General features: G+C 46.9%; 1 protein-coding gene across 4 annotated transcripts in view; it reads right to left on the bottom strand.

The window, feature by feature from the left end:
* The window catches only part of Myh11 (myosin heavy chain 11), a 98758-nt gene that overhangs the window by 38546 nt on the left and 40071 nt on the right, over positions 1-20141 (bottom strand). For 2 of the 4 annotated variants that reach the window (XM_029470541.2, XM_029470542.2), the window contains exons 5-14: positions 19200-19302; positions 17399-17419; positions 15522-15614; positions 14291-14354; positions 13596-13694; positions 7454-7597; positions 4421-4516; positions 2188-2306; positions 1343-1495; positions 341-514 (exon numbers count right to left, since the gene is read on the bottom strand). In XM_029470541.2, coding sequence (XP_029326401.1) covers positions 341-514; positions 1343-1495; positions 2188-2306; positions 4421-4516; positions 7454-7597; positions 13596-13694; positions 14291-14354; positions 15522-15614; positions 17399-17419; positions 19200-19302 — 1066 coding nt within the window. The remainder of the gene's footprint in view (positions 1-340; positions 515-1342; positions 1496-2187; positions 2307-4420; positions 4517-7453; positions 7598-13595; positions 13695-14290; positions 14355-15521; positions 15615-17398; positions 17420-19199; positions 19303-20141) is intronic. The other 2 variants (XM_021185416.3, XM_029470543.2) reach the window with 1 other exon arrangement.

Below are 20141 nucleotides of genomic sequence, written 5' to 3' on the forward strand. Positions count from 1 at the left end.
ATAGACTGTATCTCATATATATAAAAGCTAATAAAACTATCTTTAAACTTTAAATGAAAGAGCACTTGCCCTGTGTGGGCGAGGTCCTGGGTTGCAACCCTAGAATTGCTAAAATAATGATTTCACTGAGGAACAATAATGACTAACTTGTGGGACTGAGGCAGGAGGATTCTTACGGTCAGAGTCTAGCCTCTGTCTACATACTGAGTTCCAGGTGAGTTAGTTCCCAAGGAATCCATTTACAGCTTCAGGACTCCGCCAGAGACACTGTCCACAAGGAATGCATTCTCAGACTAGGTGTGTACAAATGGGCCATGCATGCACGGTGCCAGCCCCTCACCGGCCGCTCAATCAGCTCAATACAAGGCTGCAGGTCCAGGCCAAAGTCGATGAAGTTCCACTCGATGCCCTCTCGTTGGTACTCTTCCTGCTCCAGGATGAACATTGTGTGGTTGAATAGCTGCTGCAGCTTCTCGTTGGTGTAGTTGATGCACAGCTGCTCGAAGGAGTTTACCTGCACATATGCATGGAGAGGGAGGGCGGCTGAGCTGTATGAGCTCACAAGGCAGGGAGCTCAGCGGCAAGAAGCCCCATGACCTGGACCTCAGCATGCACAGAGGTGCAAGATGCAACTAACATGGCGTAAAGACCAGTATGGCTGGCGAAAGTGACCCACTCCCATACCACAGGGTGCTCACCTTTTGCACCTTCACAGAGATGGACTAACCATATAAGGCAGTTCTCCTCACCATTTCAGAGACAGGGAAACTTAGGCTTAAAAGACAGGGAGATCCCACAGAGGACTTCTTTGATATATCTCTCAGACTCTTGCTCTGAGAAATTCCCTCCAACTCATGGGAGTGAGACCCAGGCTCTCTGTGTACACGACATGGACTGTGGTAAAGAACTTGAGCTCAGTGCTCGGCTTGGAGGAGACCCACTGGCTTAGCTCAAGTGAGCAGGAACCAATGTGACTTCCTCTTCAAGATTTGGATTGAAGCTCTTAGAATTGGATGCTCTTTTTTTCTAAGATTGCTAAGTGGCAATCTGGAGCCGTGGCACTCTCTCAACCCCATGAGAGGAGAGCTATTGGAGATGGAGTCAGTGGAAAACAGATCAGGCAGGTCCTGCCTACTGCATCCAGCTTTGCTGACCAGCCAACTTATACAGTCCAACACATAAATAGTGAATTTATGTTTCTTACACACTCAAGTGTAACCTTAACCAAAAGCTTCCTACCTATAGTGCCTATCTGTATGCCTGCCTACAAAATAGCAACATCTGTTAGCCTAAATAGCCAAATAGAAAGCCCTGTCCCAGATAACCAAGGCCACAGATATACCTCAAAGATTTCAAACCCAGCAATATCCAGAATGCCCAGGAAGGAGGCCCCCTGCCGATGGGTCTTGTCCAAGGCTTTGTTTACACGGCTGAGAATCCATCGGAAAAGGCGCTCGTAGGTGGCCTTGGCTAAGGCCTCGATGGCAAAATCAGCCTGCAGGGGCAATGAAGGAAACATGGGTATTGCCAGCAGGAAAGTGGCAGGATGAGTGGTCAGACTTAAGGAATGACTAGACAGATAATGAAATGCCACCCGTGAGAACTCTGTGGAGCCTATTCCGTTAAAGGATCAATTAGAGGCTGTCAGCCCTGCTTCTTGAAAGTGTACAGTCATTTCCACAGGTCAGGTCTCTAAGGTCAGTGATGTGTGAAGGACTCTGTTTTTGGTTAGCAGTGTCCTAAAAAGTTGGCATAGGACTGCAGATATTTTAGTATTGGATATATGAAGGGTATAGGGGTGAATGGATAGATGTATGAATAGAGGGACAGGTGGATGGCTGATAGATAGGTGGGTTGGTAGAGGGGTGGTTAGTGGGTAAATAGATGGGTTGGTGGGTAGACAGGTGAATGGATGGATGGATGGTTGAGTTAATGTGTCGATTTATGGGTGGGTAGATGTGTGGATGGTGTATGGTAGAAAATGAATGGATGTTTATTATTCAGATTACTGTTTGGATGGACAGGTAGAGGGTGAATGATTGGGCGGACAGTGGATGGGTGAGTAGGGAGTAGGTGGGTGGATAGATGAACATGTGGGCAGATGGATGAGCAGGTAGATGGCATGTATATGGGATGAATGATAAATGTATAAAAGGGTTGTGGCCTAAATAGCCACAGCGCTATTACCTGTTCTTTGGTCTGAGCCTTCTGCACCACATCCCGTCCAACTTTGATACGTGGGGTCAGGATGGCTCTAGTGAAATCTGTCACATTAATCCCCACAAGGTGGCAAACTTTCTGAGCAGCTGCGTGAGTGTGAGAAAAGAGGCATTTAGACCGGTGCCCCTGGGACTGAGTGATGTCATTTCTACTGTTTAATTCCCTTCAAAGGAAAAGAAATGCTCGTGCACTCATGTGGTGGTGTGCATCCATCATGCCCACACTTGGGAGATGCAGGCGGGAGCACCATAAGTGCAAGGTCATCTCTGCTCACACAGCGAGTTTGAGCCCTGCATGGGCTCTGTGGGACCCTGCCTCAAAAAACAAAAGGTAAAGAAACAGAAACAACTTCAAACAAAAGAAGAAAAAAGAAAACTAAAATGCATTCATATATGTCTATTCTGGTCATAAACATGTGGCTCGTTATATCATTGTATATATTTCTGCATTTAAAAACTTATTTTCAAAAGCATACAGAACCACACCCCCAGCTGCTTCCTACACACAAAGATTTGTCTATCACATGGGGGGCAGTATGGGGGGTGCAGATAGTACTAAAGTTTATGGGTCCTTCATTGCTTCACAAGCTATCTGTTCATGTCTCTGGATTCTCAAGGAGAACTGGATCTTATTCATATGTCACATTTAGGGGTGGTGGGTTACTACACAATATATGTCCAATGGACTTGGCTTTGTGGGGCTGTACAGTGATATAATATAGAGTCTGTGGTGCCCCAAAACTAGAAACCTGATATTTAGCCACGACTAAGAGTGATGGGAGCCAGGTGATCCTCTCAGAGACAGAAAATTTTGAGTATTTTCAAGAAAGATGGCCAGAATCAGTGGTGGGAAATCCAGAGGAGGGTAACCTGGGTTTTAATTTAAATAAGAATTTCAGAGAAATAACACTTTATAGTAGACTCTCTTTCTAAAGGTTTTATTTTTGTTTATGCATGTGTGTGAGTAGACACACATGCATGTGGGTGCTGAAGAGTGATGGATATCCGAGAGCTGAAGTGACAGGCAGTTGTGGGGTTTCGGACTGGGGTGCTGAGAACTGCACTTGGGTCCTCTAGAAGAGCAACAAGTGCTCATAACCTCGGAGCCGCCTGCTCTGCCCAGGGAACACTCTTGTGGTGGAACGTGTTATGGCTTGACTGGAAACTGGGTTCAGTTGGACCACCTGTGCTTTATCTGGGACCCTTCATTTGCAAGGAGCTTGAGGCCTGGCTCCTCACCAAGGCTGTACCATAAGAAGAACTGAGCTGGCTTTCTTTCTGCTGTGTCTTAAGGCCTGGCAGAGTGCAACTGCTTGGAAATGTTATTCTTTTTTTTTTTTTTTTAAGATTTATTTATTTATTATATGTAAGTACACTGTAGCTGCTTAGACACACCAGAAGAGGGAGTCAGATCTCATTACAGATGGTTGTGAACCACCATGTGGTTGCTGGGATTTGAACTCTGGACCTTTGGAAGAGCAGTCGGGTGCTCTTACCCACTGAGCCATCTCACCAGCCCGGAAATGCTTATTCAATACACAAACCAGAGAGCTCAGAAGAGGTGACCCATGCATGAGGGCCCATCTGGCTGGAACCACTGAGTTTCTGACTTTGTGCTATAGGATCTGCAGCCATGAAACACTTGAAGGAAGAGGCAGAGACAGCAGAAAGTGCCCCCCCCCCCCGCCAGGGATGAGGCATATGCCCAAGACTGAGTAAATGACTGGAACTGAGATGGTGCCAGCCCTATGCATGCTGATGCTTTCCTGTATAGAGACCTCTGATAAAATTTAACTTAGACAGGAGGTACCATGAGGAGCTAACAACAGGAATTAGGAATAAGTCAGGTAGCCAGCATGGTGAAGCATAATTGCCATCCTAACACTTGGAGGCTGAAGAACTGGGAGTTCCAGGCCAGCCTGGGCTATCCACTGAGGCCTTGTCTCCAAAAGAAGTACTACTATTAAAGTAACAATCACAGTAACAACAAATGACATAATTGTAACAGTGTATTATAATAAAAGTCACACAAAGGTGGCTTTTCTCTGTCATACTCTCTCCTTGTGTTGACTTGTACTTTTAGACCACAGCTGACTGCCATGGGTAGCCATAGATAAGGAGGACACCTATACCACCAGTGCCTGAGTGTGACCGGCTTCTCTATTCCAGAAGCTATCATCACTGGGGAAAGTGACAAGTACCTGTGTTATCAGGCATGGATGCCTGGTCTGTGTTTCGCTCCTTCTTGAAGACAATGTTCCCAAGCTGAAGGACAGATGATACTACCTTCAAGATGGCTGAAGTAGGGAGAGAAGGGTGGACTGATTAGTCAGTAGCAGCCAAGGTATTCTGAAAGCCATCAATCTAATCATCACTGGACACTAAGAGTCAAGCAGTGGCATCCCTCTGTAGACCAAGTTCTGAGTTCTTGTGTCTGGACAAGATTGTCTGACTCCCTGACTTACAGAAGAAGATGCTCGAATGTGGGAACTGAGTATTGCCAGGAAGTTGCTGGAAAACCTTGTATCACATGGGATTTCTTTATGCAGCAGGGACTTGTAAGCTCCAGTCATGGGCTAAATATAGCTCACTGACAATTATACATGAAAGAATGAATGGATGGAGGATGGATGGTGGGTGGATGTAGGAGTGATGGAGGATGATGGAGGATGGATGCATAGATGGATAAATGGATGGAGGATGGATACCTGAGCAGAGATGGATAAATGAATGAATGAAAGATGCATAAATGGATGGATTAAAGATGAATGGATAGAGTAAATGGGTGGATAGAGGATGGATAGAGATGGGTAGGTAAAGGATATCTGGAGGAGCAGAGGGTGTGTTTGATGATTGCCAATAGACCTACTTGAACTGTGGAGTCAGTCACCAAGAAGTTATCATGTCCTAGTAACAAAGCCTAAAAACTCCATTTTCCCTTGGTCCCCAGGCCAAACCATGGGTTTTATCTTCTTCACAGCAGATGACCTCATACCACAAGGCCCAGACATAGTCAAGAGGAGGAGGATTCAGTTGCTAATATACCAACCCACCCCCACTCCTCTTCGCTGTGAACCTGTTACAGACAGGGCACTGCCAAGGGTGTTCTCTTTCCTACTAACACCCACAAAAGGAACTTTGTGAACTAGGAGGTGCTGGCCTTGAGGTGCTCAAAAGTACAACTCTAAGCTAGGTATTGCCAAAGTGCCTGCAGAGTGAGGGTGCGCCATCTAAGGCCAGCTCAGTCTTGCTGATTCAGCAGAAATTCTTGGGTCGAAAGCAGTCCAGTACATCCACAAGATGTTTAGCAGCACCCCCATCACTCACCAGTAGATGGCAGCAGTGCCCACCTCTGCAGCTGGAAATGTTGGTTTATCTGTGGGCATTGATTGTTGGCGCATTTCCCTACGTTCAGACAGGTCTCATTGCTTAGCTCAGGCTGACCTTAAGATCAATCCTCCTGCCTCACCCTTCCAGGTGCTGTCTACAGGCATGTACCACCACAGAAGGCAATTGGGATAACCCTTGCTCCATTTGTTTCCTATGTGTTCCATCACTGATTTAAGTCTTCCTTGATATTTTCTTTCTCTATTTTTTTTAAAACAGGGTTTTTTATGTATATCCCTAGCTATCTTGGAACTTTCTTTGTAGACCACACTAGTCTCACACTCAGAGATCTGCTTGCCATTGCCTCCCAAGTGCTGGGATCAAAGGCATGCACTACCACCACCTGGCTTTCTTCTGTTTCATTTGTTTGAATTGTTGTTGTTGTTGTTTTGGTTTTGTTTTTCAGACAGATTTTCTCTGTGTAGCCCTGGCTGGCCTAGAACTCACAGAGAATCTTCTGACGCTGCTTGTGTGGTCCTGGGATTAAAGGTGTATGCCTCCATGAGTGGTTTGCTTGTTTAATTTTGTCTCTGAGACACAGTCTTAGTCTATATGCCTGTCTGCTTGAGCTTGCTATGTAGTTCCTAGAACTTTCTTTTTCTGGACCAGAGGCTATTCTATAGGGACCAGCCTATCCTATAGTCCTCACTGTAGCAACTGGATATTTCTGGGACCCCAGAGGGTGTGGGAAGGGAGGCCAGTTTACCATAGTCCTGCCCTAGTTAATTCTGAATGCTGGAGTTGGTCTGAGCCAGAAGGAAGTGTTTCTGGAGCCACAGCACTGAAGCCAGCAGGGGATGAATGGGCTTCAGAGCCAATTGTGGAATGCTGCTCATCAAATATCAGTTCGTCAACACAGCTGAGTTCCCGGGAAGAGCCTTGCAGACCCTGCATCACCTTATTCCGGTCTGATGTGTCTGTGTTCAGCCCTAAGAGCCTGCTCTTGGCACCTATACCTCTCTGTCCTGTGTTCCTAACACCATAGGTAACCATGGAACGCACACACTCACCTAGGCCCACCAATCCAAGCTAGTGGGATACCACTATTCAGGGCAATAATAGTGAGCCCCATCTACACTGTGGCCACAAACCTAAAGGCTGTAAGAGCTGGGATACAATTGCATTTGCTGTCAAGAAAACTACAGCCTAATAGGTACTGTGGTGTTGAACAACGAAGGACCAGAAACCAGCTTTTAAGAGAAATTCTAAGTCCTTAGAGCCTAGAACCTGCAACCAGCATGTCTGAGTCTTCCACTACTGGACTGATTGGTTTGATTTGGGGCCATCCTCCATAAACTTATTGTCCCAGCTCTTGATCCCCAGCTGATGATGCTATTTTGAAAGCCTTTAGGTAGGGCCTGGCCTGTGGAAATAGGTTTGTAGGGGCAGTTCCTTCCCACTCTCTTTCCTGCCTGCTGTGATTTAAGGAGCTCTGCTATATATTCCTGCTGCCATGGTCTGAACAGTTCTACTATGCCTTCCCTCCATGATGGAATGAGACCCTAGAGGCCATGAGCCAAGATAAATCCTCCTTTCCTTACATTGTTTCTGTCCAGTGTGTCATCAGGGTAACAGAAATAACTAACACAGAGTGAATCACTTTTTTTTTTCTTAAGCCAATTTAGGTCACTTGCAACCAAAAGAGCTTTAGTTCAGCCACGTGCCTAATAAGTCACACGTGGACGAATTCACTTTTCCTTCTCTTGGTCTTTCCTCTCTCCCTCTCTGCCTCCTTTCAGGAGGTAGGAAACCCAGAGAGTAGCCATGCAGCCTGACGAGATGAGTGCCAGTAAGGAATCCCTCAGCATCACAAATCCAGCTTACTAGATACAAGGTATGAAACTCACCTAGCTGTTCTTCTTCATTGAAGCCCATGATAGACATGGCTTCCAGTGTCTCCTGGAACATCTCGTCATCTTGTGCAGCTGGGATGGGCACAAAGCCATTGGATAAAAATGTGTAGCTGTTGAAGCTCTCCAAAAGCAGGTCACCTACAAGAAAGGAGCAGAGTGAGCTGAACACGGAGACACGCTTCCACCTTCAGTATGCCACAGGTCCTAGCTTCATCTGGGCCATTGTCATCTCTCCCTTTCTCAAGGTTTGAGCAGTTAAAACTCTTCCTGTGTGTCATCATGTACAGTCCTCACCAGCCAATGCTGATCTCACACTGTGGCGCTTGTTGTGTACTGTACCAGGGTACCAAGCAGCTAAAATACAGCCCTGTCTGTACTGCTCAACATAGCCCTTAACATGGGGCTGCTTCAGCTCAGTGAGGAATGTGTCTGGTGTGAATTTCCCAAAGCCTTCGACTCCAAAAACAAAGTTAAAGAGTCAGATCATCTCTTTCTACTTATGTACACACACACACACACACACAGGTGCACACACGCACACACACACACGCACACACACGCACACACGCACGCACACACATGCACACACGCACACACACACACACATGCACACACACGCACACACACACGTACACACACACACACACGCACACACACACACACACGCACACACACGCACACACGCACTCACACACACACGCACACACATGCACACACGCACACACGCGCACACACGCACACACGCACACACGCACACACACACACACACACACACACACAGTGTTTTGTAGTTTTGAGACAGGTTCTTACTATGTAACCCATGCCGGTACTGATTATCTTCTTGGTGCTGGAGTCATAGACATGTTCCACCATGTCCATTGGACCTGTGTGTTATGTTTAAACCCAAAATCACACATGCATACACAGTTTAAAATTTTATTTTAATGATAAATTACTATCTCAAGCAATAGAGAGTAAACTAAGGCAATAATAGATTTACATATCCTAGACAGTATACTATATATGCCTTGTGTATAACAAGGTATTTCAAGACATCAAATTTAGGTCTGATATACAAATTCCTACTTTGGTACATAAAGACTTAGCTCTCACCTTTTATCACACAAGCCTTTTATCAGAGGTTAACAAATCTGGTTCACTGGTTGCCTTTGTAAATAAAATTTTATTAAAACAGGGCTGCCTCAATTTACTTGTGAGCTCTCCCACTGTAATAGAAAGTAGCTTTAACAAAAACAGATGGTCCTCAAAGTGTAGGATGCTTACTATCTGGCCCTTTAGCAAACCTATTTGCCAATCCCTTGTTTATATTATAATATCTAATAAAACTTGTTTGTGTCTAGCTTGCCTGCACATGCTTGTATAAATCTATAGGCCCAGTGTTAGCATTCTGTCTAAGCTCCACCCCACAGTTACTTGGCAACAGCCAGGTAGGCCTGACCCACTATACTTATTGCTTCCTGCTTGCTTCTCTCTTGCCCTCTTGGGCTCTTCCCTTCCCCTTCCCCTTCCTCCTCTCTCCACGTGCTCATGGCCACGGCCGGCCTCTACTTCTCTACTCTCTCCCTCTCTGCCTTTCTCTGCCTCTACGACTCTCTTAACTCTCCTCCCCATGCCCCAAATAAACTCTATTCCATGCTATACCATCCTGTGGCTGGTCCCTCAGCCTGAGGATATCTTGGCATGGGCTGGCTGAGACATCCCCTTCCTCCACACCTCATCACGCCCCCATAGAACATATCTTATATCCCTTTCTCTTTTTATAAACACATCACCCAGTATTCTAAAGGCAGAGAATCTCAGTTTAAGGCCAGTCTGGAAGGAGACTGTTGGGAGTGAGTGTATTGTGAGCCAAGCAACTACAATCTTGAGTTTAGCTGTGTCCTTTTGCAAGAGGATCATCTTGGGCTTGTCGACTATTTATATCCTCTCATGGAGGGGTGGGAGAGTCATGAAACCCTCAGCATAGTTCCTAGCTGCTCCCTGTTACGTGCAACTAAGCAGCTCTACCTTAATGTGGCCTTGGGGCGGGGCTCTCCCACATAGCCCAGGGAAGACGAGGAGAAAGGTGCTCTTACCCTTACTGGTAAAGGCTTTCTAGGGGTGGCCTGGTGAGGGGAGGAGCACCCACACCCCGTGCACCACCCTTTATCTTCCTTATGGAGGTTAAATAAAAAAGCCCAGTGAATTCAATTGTTTCCCCCAGAGTGAACTTGGGTGTAATCTTGCCTCTGTTTGTCGCTGGGAGGTGAGGAGAAGGGATAGATGTGCTGTGGGAAGGAAGTTTAGCAACAGTGCCTCAAGAAAAGAAAAGATTATTCTGGAAAAAGTCACCCTCTTTCTCTCTCTTTGCATTTATATAGTGCACACTGTGTTCTCCTGTGTATAGAAGTGAGTGAGTGTGTGTGTGTGTGTGTGTGTATGAGTGTGTGTGCATGTAGAGACTTGATGTTTTCATCAAATCTTTCTCACTCACCCCCATCCCAACACACAAACCCTTTATTCTTTAGGAGTGCTCTCTCAGAGCCCAGAGTGCAGAAATTCAGCTAGATTAACTAGTCTGGGGATTCCCTGCCTCTACCCAGTGAATGATGGGATTATAAGCAGGCCACGTTGAGCTCCTAGACTTTCTGTGGATTCAGCAGGTCTAGAATTCATGCTTATGCAACAAGTGTTTCATCCAGTGTGCTGACTCTATAATCCCACAGAGTCACACTCGGCTCTAACCTCACAGAGTCACACTCGGCTCTAACCTCACAGTCACACTCGGCTCTAACCCCACAGAGTCACACTCGGCTCTAACCTCACAGAGTCACACTCGGCTCTAACCTCACAGAGTCACACTCGGCTCTAACCTCACAGAGTCACACTCGGCTCTAACCTCACAGAGTCACACTCGGCTCTAACCTCACAGAGTCACACTCGGCTCTAACCTCACAGAGTTATACTGGGCTCTAACCTCACAGAGTCACACTCGGCTCTAACCTCACAGAGTCACACTCGGCTCTAACCTCACAGAGTCACACTGGGCTCTAACCTCACAGAGTCACACTCAGCTCTAACCTCACAGAGTCACACTCGGCTCTAACCCACAGAGTCACACACGGCTCTAACCTCACAGAGTCACACTCGGCTCTAACCTCACAGAGTCACACTCGGCTCTAAGCCCACAGAGTCATACCCAGCTCTAACCCACAGTCACACCTGGCTCTAACCCCACAGAGTTACAAAGTTACCAAGCTCAGCTGCTCTATTTCCTTTGCTGCTGTTCATTTTTATCCTGCGCATTTACAGGATTTTCTTTCTTACTTCATTGGTACCTTTCCAACTCGTTTGTTTCTCTCCAAGCCAATTAGAGATACTTTGAAGTGACATCAGGGAGACACTTTTCTTTTTAAGCCAAGGTCTTTTATGGGTCAGGTCACCTTCCACCACTTGATAAACCCGAGGTTGAACGTACCCAAGACCAAGTTAACTGAAGCTTCCAGATTCAGAGAAACATGAGACTATCACAAGGACTTGGGCCTTTGCCAACCCCAGCATTATCCATGGTTTGGAGAGATTCATAGTATTTCAACTTCTCAACTTTCCTTTTTCCCAGCCCTGGCATCAGAATACTAATAATGCTGGTGGTAGTGCATGCCTGCAATCTCAGTACTTCAGAGGCAGAGGCAAGGGGATTGCTATGAGTTTCAGACTACTCTAGGCTAAAGCAGAACAAACAAACAAAATGCAATTGGCTCTAGACTCTGTCCTAGCCCCTGGCCCCTGGCCCAGCTGCCACTGGCCTCGCTTGCTACATACAGAGCATGGAGCAAAATGCAGCTGGAACTGCAAAGGGAAGAAGGGTAGATGCTTCTGCAAGCATCCCAGGGCCGCCCACTGTGAACTGCTAACTCACTCACTGCTAATGTAGCATCTACCCAGCACTCTGCATCCTCTCGCATCAGGTGCTCCAGACGGCAAAGCTTCAAGAACAACGAACTGAGAGGTGACAGCCCCTAGTGGCCGGGCTGTGCAAAATACCAGATAATGGCTGGTTTGATCACAGCCCTTTCATGGCTTCCTCTCCTTCTATCTTCCTTTCCTTCTTCTCTTTCTCTTCCCTTTCCTTTCTCCTCTTTCCCTTCCTTTTTCCAGGGTCCCATTATGTAGCCCATGCTAGCCTTGACCTTGCTATACTGCTTCCACCTCCCAGTGCTAAGATGACAGGTGTGTTTCACACCCAGTTATTTTGTTAATCTTTTTAACCAAAATAATTAACTGCGAGGCAAAAAACTGATGGAAACCAAGTCTGTGCTGTCGCCATCACTTTTGTAACTTAACCCTAACCCTAATTATAGAATGTAGATTCCATATTCACTGATGGATATATCCCTTTTGTGACTATAATTTTGATGTTCCTTTAAGAGTTTGATTACTTGGGGCTGAAGAGATGGCTCAGCAGTGAAAAGCACTGACCGCTCTTCCAGAGGTGCAGAGTTCAATTCCCAGCAACCACATGGTGGCTCACAACATCTGTAATGGGATCTGATGCCCTCTTCTGGTGTGTCTGAAGACAGCTACAGTGTACTCATTGTTATATACATAAAATAAATTAATCTTTAAAAAGTTTGATTCCTCAACTATGAGGCTTATGTGACAACTCCCCCCCCCCAAAAAAAAAACCCGGTCTAGACAGAAAACCATTGAGGAGAGGCCTTAAAACTGTGATAGGGATGCTGAAGTGTGGCTCTTCACAGTTGATGGCTTCTGGTAGGAGTAGGGATGGCAGGGAAGGGCTCAGTTATCTTTAAGGGGCTGGCCACACTTCAATGAGTATATGGGCAGCACAAACTGGACTTGGTGTATTTTTTCTTTCTTTTTGTCTCTTTTTTGGGGGGACGGCACAAGGATAGGGAGGTAGGCCTGGAAGGACTGGGAATCTAGTGTGAGGGGTGCATTGTTGAAATTCCCAAATAACCAATAAAAATATTAAGTTGGAAAAAATAATGTGATTCCTGCATGGCCAGAACAGCTTATTTCTTACCTGAAATATAAAGAACACATGAAAAAAATTACAAAAGAAGATGGCAAATTTCAGCGTGCCTTATGTTCTTGCAAATATAAAGCTTAATTAAAACATATCTTTTCTGATGGTTTATGCATTGCTATAGCTGTTTTTGTACAACGGCAGAGTCGACCAGACTCTATGTGACCTGCAGAGCAGTAGCCAGTAACAATTTGGTCTTAAAAAAAACAAAAAAGTCTAATTTACAGGACAGGATGTGCCTGTTGTATGCAAAGGCCAGGGCTCCATCCCCAGAGTCAAAAGAAAGAATGCAGGGAAGGAGAAAGGGAGAGAGATTGAACATGCCTGTGATTACAACACTTGGGAGGTAGAGCAGGAAGATCAGGAGGTCAAGGTCAGCCTTGGCTATAGAGTGAGTTTGAGGCTAGCCTGGACCACACGAGACCCTGTCTCAAAACAAAATAACAAGAAGACTTGTATAATAGAAAGTCTTGAATTAACTGCCCCCCAAAATTGCCTTCAAATTCAAAATACAAGGCTGGGTCTTGGGGCTCATGCCAAAAAAGTTTAGTACTTGAGAGGTTGAGGCAGAAGAATTACAAATTCAAGACTAAATTGGAATACACAGCAAATTCTAGGCCACCCACTACAAAGTAAGAGCTGGTCTCAAAGCCAATAACTAAATATACCTGAAGGTATTTTTCAAGGCAGGATCTCACTATGTAGCCATAGCTGGCCTGGAACTCACTATGTAGACCAAGCTGGCTTCAAATCCAAAAAGACCTCCTTGTCTCTGCTTCTTGAGTGTTGGGATTAAAGGAATATACTGCCCTACCTGGCACCTGGCAAGTTTTCTAAATGGCATCTAGACCATTGTCATCTGCTGCCTATTTCCTTTAAAGATACAGATTGTAATTGGACCTAAACTGTTAACACTTTAATGTGTGGCTAATAGCCATCTACCATATCAAACACATAGCTGGTGAGGATAACTTTATAACGGTCACATTCGCTCACTGCAGGAGGTGAGGAACTGTATGCCTGCCTCCCCCAACATCAGCTCTTTCCCAGTCACTGACTCTTGAACCTGCCACAGGACACACTCACTTTTCATCTTTTCCTTGGCTCCGGCGAGCAGATAGTAGAAGATGTGGAACGTTCTCTCATCCCTAGCCTGTCGAATAGCCCTGGACTTTTCCAGAAGATCTGGTTGGCGAGAAGTTAAGGGTTCTGGGGCCAGCTTAGGGACTCAGCTCACAGCTCAGAAAGTCAGTTCCCAAAACCTAATCACCAATCCACCCTCCCAAGCCAGCTGCTACAGGTGTTCCAGGAGGCTCCCTGTAAAGTCGCAAGGGACCCAAGAGCTGGCAGAGCTGGCTACTATTTCTGATTCATGGATCTGTGTAGGGCAGCTGATCTCAGATGGAATCTTTTATTTATTTTATTTTATTTTATTTTATTTTATTTTAGGTTTTTCGAGACAGGGTTTCTCTGTATAGCTCTGGCTGTCCTGGAACTCACTTTGTAGGCTAGGCTGGCCTCGAACTCAGAAATCCACCTGCCTCTGCCTCCCGAGTGCTGGGATTAAAGGTGTGCGTCACGCCCGGCTTCAGATGGACTCTTAAAGGACCTTTGGTTTGGCAGATGTTGAGGATTTACATGTGCCCCTACCCCACAGTACCTCTGTTAAGCACAAGAAGGATTGTTCCGGAAGGAACTCAAGAGTCTGAAGAAGAGGACGGAGTTCTGTGCTTTCCCTGGGCTCCCTCACCCTCAGGAGGCCCCAACTCAGCAAAGGATACATGTTTCAATATTGGCACCTACAATGTAACCAGTGACATCGAAGTTGATGCGAATGAACTTGCCCTGCCAAGAGAAGAACAAGTTGATGTGGGCCAGGCTCAGCACAGACCCCACACCACAGGCAAGTGGATAAATGTCAAGGGCCCACTGGGGACAGGAGAGACTCTGAAAAGAATCAGAACTTCACAGTCCTGCTGGCCCATAACAGCCAGCATCTGAGCTGGGACACCGCCCCTCCCCAGGCCTCCCGAACCCATGTAAGAAATATCATTCATCTCAAGAGACAACGAAGTCCTTCATGGCTGTCTCTAAGTGGTAGGGAAACTGAGGCTGACATAGGTTAAGAGGCCTGGCAGGATATTGCTCTTCAGTCTGTCACAGGCTTTTCTACACCAAGGTCTGAGCTGCTCTGGCCTGAGCATTGAGAGCTGAAATGTTGTTTGTTCATATGTCTGTGGCAGAGGTGGGGGTGAGCGAGTGGGGATTTGATGTATACACTAGGAGTCTCTTACTAGCCTGGAACTCTCCAGGCAGGCTAGGCTGGTTGATCAGGCAGCTCCAGGGATTCTCCTGTCTCTGCTTCCTCAGTGTTGTGACTACAAGCACATGCCACCATGTCTTGCTTTCTCTTATAGGTTCAGGACTCTGTGTTTGCAGCAGTCCTCACTAACTGCTGCTGCCCGAAGCAGGTCGCCTTTCCGTGTCTGGAGTCACATCAGGATTATTTACTGTGATTCTTGATACCTGGGTCAGTACTAGGTATATACTGTGTACTTTATAAAAATCAACTCAACAAATGAAAACAGGAGGGAATGGTCTATATAAAAGCGTTCACCAGAATGAGTCTATGTAGTAGGTGTTTAGTCAGTATTTGGTAGAGGATAGATGTATGTGCTATAAAATAAGTACTTAATTCATGCTTCGTTGAATGAATCCATAGATGAGTATTGCACATATCTAGGTGCTCAGGAAATGTTAAATAAATCACAAATGTTAAATGGCTGACTGAGAATGGAGGCTCAGTGATTGTTGAGTGAATGGGTGAGGGCTGGAAGACAGGGAGCAAATGTGTCTATCCTCTACTGCCTTTAGTCAGAACTCCCCTCTACTCTTACAGCCTGTGATCTTGGGGGATATATGACACTGGGGTGCCCACTCAGTCTCAGAACTGTGTTCTTGGGGCATATGTGACATCGGTCCCAGACAAGCCCGTATGGCTCTGCTACTTACAAAGCGAGAGGAGTTGTCGTTCTTGACGGTTTTCGCATTGCCGAAAGCCTCCAGGATTGGGTTTGCCTGTAGAAGCTGCTTTTCCAGCTCCCCCTAAAATTCATTCATAGCTAGTTATGGGGGGGCACAGCACAAGGCCTGACACAAGATTCTGCCCTTCAGCCACAGATTCTTTCCTGCCCTCAGCCCCTCCAAGACCCTAACAGTCACATCCAGATGTACAAGATCTGATCAGAAGAGCTTTCTGACAGAGAAGACATCCACTCCTTGGAAAGATTGCTTTCCAGAGACAAAGGTCATTGCATAGTACAACGCTGGGATGCCTCTGGGAGTATGCAGTGTACAGGAGTCCTGCTGTCCACGGTGATACCGCAGTGTAAGTTTGATGTGTCACTTTCCTCAAGCTAAGCCACTACAACCACCCCCCCCCCCCAACTGCTTAAGCATAATTTTTATGAAACGTGCAGCATTTCATGGGCCAGTCTGGACTGCTGATACTTCCTATGGAAGGTAATTTGGAGGCTCCAAACCCATCAGAGATTCTTTTAAGCAGCTGCAGAATGAAGCCTTGAAACTTCATGAGCTCTGTCCAGCAGATGAAATGCAGCTGAGACTGAGTACAGCCCGTCAGACCCCTCTGAAGGGCCCCTGTGTGCAAATGCAACCACGTGATTAATAGTGACATAGAAAGGGCCAACAAAGTAAGCCATGCCAGGAAAGCAAAGAGATGCCAAGCTACAGAAGGCAGCAACTACTGTTGGCCTGAGCATCCCCCTGCGATGCAGCATGTAAATTAAGATGCAGAAGGCCTTGTCTTCATGGAAACTCCGGTCCTGACCCACTGGAGAAGTTGACAAGAAGAGGCATCCACTTTCCTTGGCTTAGGAGGAAGAAACTTAGAGTAATGGCATCTACCTGTGCAGACTTGGGATCCAAAGGTGTCCTCTGACCCTTTGTTCCCAAGTTCCCTCTTCTAGAAAGAGTCTTCTAGCAGGCACATTAAATGGCCTTCTGAGCAGCATTTTGAACATAGAGACCTCATCTGATGCATGATGAGACTGTGGCTCAGAACTGTTAAGTGTCTGGGCAAAGGTTACACAGCCCATGCCAAGTAAGATCCTGCTTCTCGCATGAGTCAAAGTATTGTGGCCCAGCATCTACCTACAACAGACTAGGTGACATGGGACACTCTGGAGGGTCTCTTTGAGGCTGGGACCCATGTGCCAGCTCTGCATCAGAGTTCAGTTGACACACACAGAGATCCATGCAGGGCAGGCTGTGTGTGCCATAGCCGGGGCCTTACCAAGCCACCAAAGCTAGTGCATCACAAACCCAAGAAGGTCTCAAATGTCTCAGGTGAGGCAACTGGCATGCAGGAGAAGACACAAGCACAACACACACATGCACAGAGACACACAGGTGCAGGGGACAGAGCTGGGGCAGGAAGTCACGGATGGTAACTTTGCCCTGGCTGGGTTTCCTACTGACCAAGCCAGGGCCACTCTGGAGCCTGATGGTCCTAAGATGCTCAATAGATGGGATGGGTCATTCCAATGTGTTGGGGGTACTGATGGTGGGCACACTATGGGAAGTGATGAGGGAGTTTATTCTGAACTGGGGCAATCCATCCAGGCTGGAGTGCAGCCCTAGGGATTCTGGTAGAAGCCACTAGATAGCTAACATGCCCCACTCTGGTATCACCACCACCTCCCACCCATGTACACCATGATATTTTGGTGCCTCTACTAGTCTGGGGCCAGGAACCCATGAGTCTGCCCTGTTCCCACATCTACTAGGAGCCCGTGGGTGCAAAAGATGCATGCAGGTCTTAATCCACTCGGTGCCTCCCGTCACACCAGGAAAACTCTGTTACTCACGTAGGCAAAAGATGGACCTTGCTGCGGTGGGATAGCACAGTATGAAACAGAGGTCAGTGCTTCTGCTTCATATCCAAGGCCCACCCCATATTGGGAGCCCTGGGCTAGGCTCCTTCTCCTCCATGCCATGGCTACCAGCCCCAGCCCACAGTGATCGGCTCCTTCCCTTATACTCTGCTGCTCTCTCTAGACTCTCCTCTCTTTTTTCTCTCCATGCACCCTCCATCACTCCCTTACTTCCTTTTGAAGACACTGTATAGCCAAGCTAGCTTTGAACTCATGATCCTCCTGCCTTAGCCCCTGAGTGCTGGGATCACAGGCTCACACCATCACAACTGGCCATTAACTACATTCTTAGACACCCAGCTATCTCATGTTTCCTAATTGCTAGGGCCTTAGTGTCTGTCTGTCTTCCTTCCTTCCTCCCTCCCTGGCTCCCTCCTTTTCCCCTCCCTCCTTTCCTTCCTCTCCTCTCTCCCTCCCTCCCTTCTTCCTGCCCTTCCTTTCTTCTTTTGACAGGGTCTTATGTATCCCAGACTGGTCTCAGACTTACTAGATACCCGAGGGTGAAGTTCTCCTGCCTTTACCTCCCAAATGTTTGGATTAAAGGTGTGTACTACCACATCTGGTTTATAGGATTCTGGGGATGAGCACAAGGCTTTGTGCCCACTAGGTAGGCATTCTTCCAACCCCTCGAGCTCTCCTCCCCCACTACACTGACATTTGATCTGATGGGGAAAGCAATACGCCTGCATATAGAGGGAGAGAGTGTCTAGCTGAATCATCGTAACTATTATGTCTTGTTTTTTTCTATATAGGAACAGGCTAGGTGGGAAGAAGCAGGATTCTCTCTGATAAACAAGCTTAGGCTAGTGGTCCCCACACAACCCTGACAGGCTGGTCTATGGTCATGGGCTTGTCTAAGGGGAAAACGTTCCTAGGATATATCCAGCACCCAGCCCAGGTCCCCGAGAGCTCCAGGTTCACTGGCCACTGAGCAAGACTGCTACTCCTAAGGATAGGAAACAAGATGCAGGGTGGCAGAAACCTTTCCTGTCATCTCTCTGCCCTCAGCATCCATAGAGAGGAACTGACAGGATCCTTGGTCCCATAGTGGACTGATGAGGAAGGCAAATGAGAGAGAAGAAAGGAAGCAAGAGAAGGTTCTAGAAACTTCTTGTACTTTTTCTTCCTCCTCCCATGGGGACAGTGGCATTTTTGGTTGTTGTTGTTGTTGTCCTGTGTCTGTCATTTGTTTGTACTAGCAGGTCTAACAATGTAACCACATGTCCCTGTAGGACCTCATCCTTGTGTTGTCTGGCTCACAGCAAGAAGGTCAGTCAATAGTGGACCAGGGACCCATGCTGAGTGACCTTAGCATCCTTGTCCTCTGGGGGTAGGACATGGGGTCATTCCAATTTGGGACTGAGTCCCACCCCCTAGGAACATTTGACAGTATCTGGAGCATATTTGCTGCCTCCTAATATATTGTGGCATACAGGGACAGAGACAAGGGACCAGGAGCATTGGAGTTCATGGAACAGTCCCTACAACAGAAAATCAGGTCATAGTGACATCAGAGCCACTGCTAAGAAGTGCGCACGGCAGTTCTCAGTGGAGGAGGCTGTCTGCAGACTTCTCAGACCGTGTATCCATGCAGGGGGAGAGGGTCTCCAGAGTCAGCCCACTCCACCCAGGGGGGCCAACCCAGTGAATACAGGATGAGTTCTCACTCAGGGGTTCTGTTCACTCTGAGTATGCTAAGGCCTGGGTGACCTTGGTGACAGCGTTTGTCACTTACCGTGATGCTGCTGTCTTTCTTGCCCTTGTGGGAGGATGCCACCACAGCCAAGTACTGTATGACTTTCTTTGTGTTCTCTGTCTTTCCGGCTCCAGACTCACCTCTGAAAGACATGAGTATGCTGACTCTCATATGATGGTCATCCTTGACACTCCCCAAGTGAGGAAACCAAAACTCCTCCTAGCAGGGGCATTAACTGGATATGTGCAGGTATACATACATATGGAGGCCAGAGGTCAACCTCTGTTACCATGCACCTTTAAAAAAGAAAAAAACAAAAACCAGATCTCTCTCTGGCTGGAACTCACCAATTAGGCTAGGCTGGCTTGGCAGTGAGCCCTAAAGATCTGCTTGTCTGTGTCCCTCCCCTTGCTAGGGTTATATGCGCATTACTCTGCCCAACTCTTGTCTAACACGGGTCCTGGGGATCTGAACTGAGATCCTCGTGCTTTCACAACAAATACTTTACCCACTGAGCCATCCCTCCGGCCCTGAGCTTGGGTTTCTTAGTCCTGCATATGAACCTAAATACACCCAGGTCCACAAGCCAGGGCACTCCTCTAGAGGGAGCTCCTCTAGGAGGTACTTCTCTGCACGGGAGAGCCCAGAAGAGGAGAGGAGAGCCTGAGTTCTGCTGTGAAGGATCAAACGCCAGTCTATTCTGCATTGTCTACTGAGAGGCATTGCCAGCAAAGTGGACCCAGAAGAGCTGGGCAAGAAAGACACTCCCAAGAAAGAATGTGTTTTCTTCAAATAGGCAGAGCCTAAAGGATAAAATCTAGGAAAAAGAATCGTATCCTGCAGGAGGGGGGCATAGGGGACTTTTGGAATAGCATTTGAAATGTAAATGAAGAAAATATCTAATTAAAAAAAAAAAAAGAATTGTATCCCATGAGTCCTGGAGCAGAAGCAAGCTCTTTCATACTCAGCAGAATTCCTTGA

Source organism: Mus caroli, unplaced genomic scaffold (assembly GCF_978045245.1).
Source record: "Mus caroli unplaced genomic scaffold, Mus_caroli_1 scaffold_17, whole genome shotgun sequence".
Taxonomy (NCBI): domain Eukaryota; kingdom Metazoa; phylum Chordata; class Mammalia; order Rodentia; family Muridae; genus Mus; species Mus caroli.